The following is a 2,703-nucleotide window of genomic DNA, read 5'->3' on the forward strand; positions in this document are numbered from 1 at the left end:
TTCAGTCCATGAGCCAGTCAGCCTCATTCTCATCCTAACAGGGGACCATGCACCTGGAATCTCACAGGCGGAAACATGGGAAGGATGAAGGTCAAGGTCATGCATTTAGGAAGAAGGCACAAAAGCAGAGGAAGAGAGAATATAATCCCCAAAGAGCTGTGGGTTGTAGCAGCATGGGTGACAATCCAGGGATAAACTTAGTGTCAACAATAGTATAGTTAAGGAGGTATTTGTCCAGATTAATGTGGAATTGGGCTACATAAAAGGTCTCTCTTGAGAGGATTTGAAGACCATAATGTCTTCAAGGGCCAGACAAAAAAACACAAAACACAACAACAATGGTCCAGGAGGTATTCTCCTCAAATCTGCAGCCAGGCAGCCCAGATGATAAGGAGAGAATGAGTGTTAGCACTTCTCTACCCAGATCACCTTGGAGGTCTGGTGTGTGGTCAGGGGCGGGGTGGGACCGGTGAATTTCACACTTTAATAGACAAACTAGAGGGTGTTCAGAAGAGGGAAACCAGGACCGATGAAGGAGGCGCCATGTTACTTGACAAACTTTTGAAGAGTTGGAGAAAGAACTATGAGGAGAAAAAACAGTCTTATGGGGGACAAGACCTCTCTCTTCACAGATGTGAAGGCAGTGTGTTAGCTGAGTAAGGCATGTTTCATCCTTGTCCAGAGGATGAAACCAAGCCCTACTAACAAGGAGGCAGATTTCAACTCTGTAAGGGCAGAACTAGCTCAGAACTGAAATGATCTCCTCATGGGTAGTTCCTGAGATTGTTTAAGAAGAAGAACCAGAATGTCCATGGCAAAGCTGTGGGAGGTAGAAAAGCTGCACCCACTGGATAATGCTGGCACACAGCAGATGGTCCACAGGTTCTGGCTTTCTTCCCTTTTGAGTCTCTGGACCTGGGAAGAGTCCGGCCCTTGGCCAGAAACCTATGTGTGATCTCCAAGGCTCCTCCTGGCAGGCCTTGTGAAGGCCAGTTGCCTTCCCCACTCCACACTTGGTACATGGCCAACGCAGTGCAGTCTCTAGAGGGAGATGCAGCCCAGGACTGAGCCCTCTGGCTAGCCTCTTAAATACACTTGCATCCTGGGACCAGCAGTTAGTGTAATGGCTATATCACTGGACTCCCACGTAGTCGACCGCGATTTGAGTCCCGGACCCAGTGGCTTAAAACTCATGCCGGGCGCGTGTGCACGTGTGCCCAAGATCCCAAGAGGAGAATGGAGGAGAAGGGATTGTGGCGTGGCCATCCCCTCTGGGGGGTGATTTCTCACTTTCTGTCTCTCCTTCTCTCTCTGTCTGTCTGGTGAGCACACGTGCCCCATGGCAAAAACCTCTCCAAAAAAAAAAAAATACACTTGCATTCTAAACCCAGGAGTCCCCAGGAACCTGGCTAGACCATCCTCAGGTACCTCAGCTAAGACCTCTTTTTCAAGAGGAAGAAAGAAACTTCAAGCCACTACTTTGACTTTTCCTTTTCCTTTTCACTTCTCCAGAGGTTTTGAGTCCATAAAAGGACAGGAGCCTTTGGTTTGGGCTCCCTAGACAGTGAGACAACTCCCTGTCTACACTGAGACATCTGACCCTCGCTCAGTGCTGTTCCAGGGGGATAATGGAACAGTGGGAAGCTGGTGGTTGCTCCTATTTAGCCTCTTGCTCCCCATCAGTGAGAGATTAAAAGCTTAACGTCTACTTCCATTTTGGCCTGTTGCCTCAGTTGACTGACACCTGACAGCTAAGCCCTCTTTAGCATTTGACTTCCAACTCTGGACCTCCCCAATCATCCATAACCACCCCCAGCACACCCTGCTACTCCCCAACAGCACACCTGCTGCCGTCAGAGGCACCTTGTGCTTCTTGGGTGACTTCTCCTGTGATGCGGGATCTTGAGTTTTAACGCTGGAGTGGAAAGGTACTTCTGAAGCCTTGAGCTCGGATGGAAGCACTGGATTGTGACCTTGAGTCTCCTGTCCAAAAGGAGAGGTTCGCAATAAAAGGTTATTTGGGCTTCGTCTTGGAGCCATAAATCCTGTCTCTAACCAAGAACGCCCTCGTTCAGCCGACCTCTCCAGGGAGAAAACAATATTAAGAGACAGTAGACTTTTCAAATCTTCCTCCCCAAAGAAGTATCTGTCTGACACTCACATCATTCCCTGGGAAACCCACAAACACTATAGTATGCAGCTGATGACCCCAGGGACATCTCGCTGTAGGAAGAGATGGGAACAGTTTTTTACTGCTGCCCTTAGGAGGCTAATTCCCAAGTAGACAGACTGGACGACTTGCCCAACGGCACGTAAGTCTGACTTATGTGTGTAGAACCCCCTTTCACTTGGCACTTGCCTACATATGATCTCATTTAGACCTTATACAGAAAAAACAGAGGGCACAGGAAGAAAACAGTATTTTGTATAGTTCTACCACTTACATACCAGAAAGGTATTTTTCCTTTCCTCAATGAATCCTCATGACAACCCTACAGAGAGCATTTTTAGATAACAGAAAGTCAATGGTTTATTTACTCAAGTGTACATTCATTGTGAAGAGCAAGAACAGCACTAGAACCCAACCTCTCACCCGACACTATGCCCACCCCAGGCCTTTCTAAACTTGGCTCTGGACTTACCTTTCACTCACCTGCTCAGATTCAAGTCCACTGACCTAGACTCACCTGATAGGGCAGGGGT

General features: G+C 48.1%; 1 protein-coding gene across 1 annotated transcript in view; it reads right to left on the reverse strand.

Moving 5' to 3' along the window:
* The window catches only part of DYRK4 (dual specificity tyrosine phosphorylation regulated kinase 4), a 63,924-nt gene that overhangs the window by 29,546 nt on the left and 31,675 nt on the right, over positions 1–2,703 (reverse strand). The window contains exons 7-8 of the mRNA XM_006172053.1: positions 2,688–2,703; positions 1,845–1,983 (exon numbers count right to left, since the gene is read on the reverse strand). Of these exons, the coding sequence (XP_006172115.1) occupies positions 1,845–1,983; positions 2,688–2,703 (155 nt within the window). The remainder of the gene's footprint in view (positions 1–1,844; positions 1,984–2,687) is intronic.

The sequence above is a fragment of the Tupaia chinensis genome, unplaced genomic scaffold (assembly GCF_000334495.1).
Source record: "Tupaia chinensis unplaced genomic scaffold, TupChi_1.0 Scaffold150288_1, whole genome shotgun sequence".
In the NCBI taxonomy this organism is placed as follows: Eukaryota; Metazoa; Chordata; class Mammalia; order Scandentia; family Tupaiidae; genus Tupaia; species Tupaia belangeri.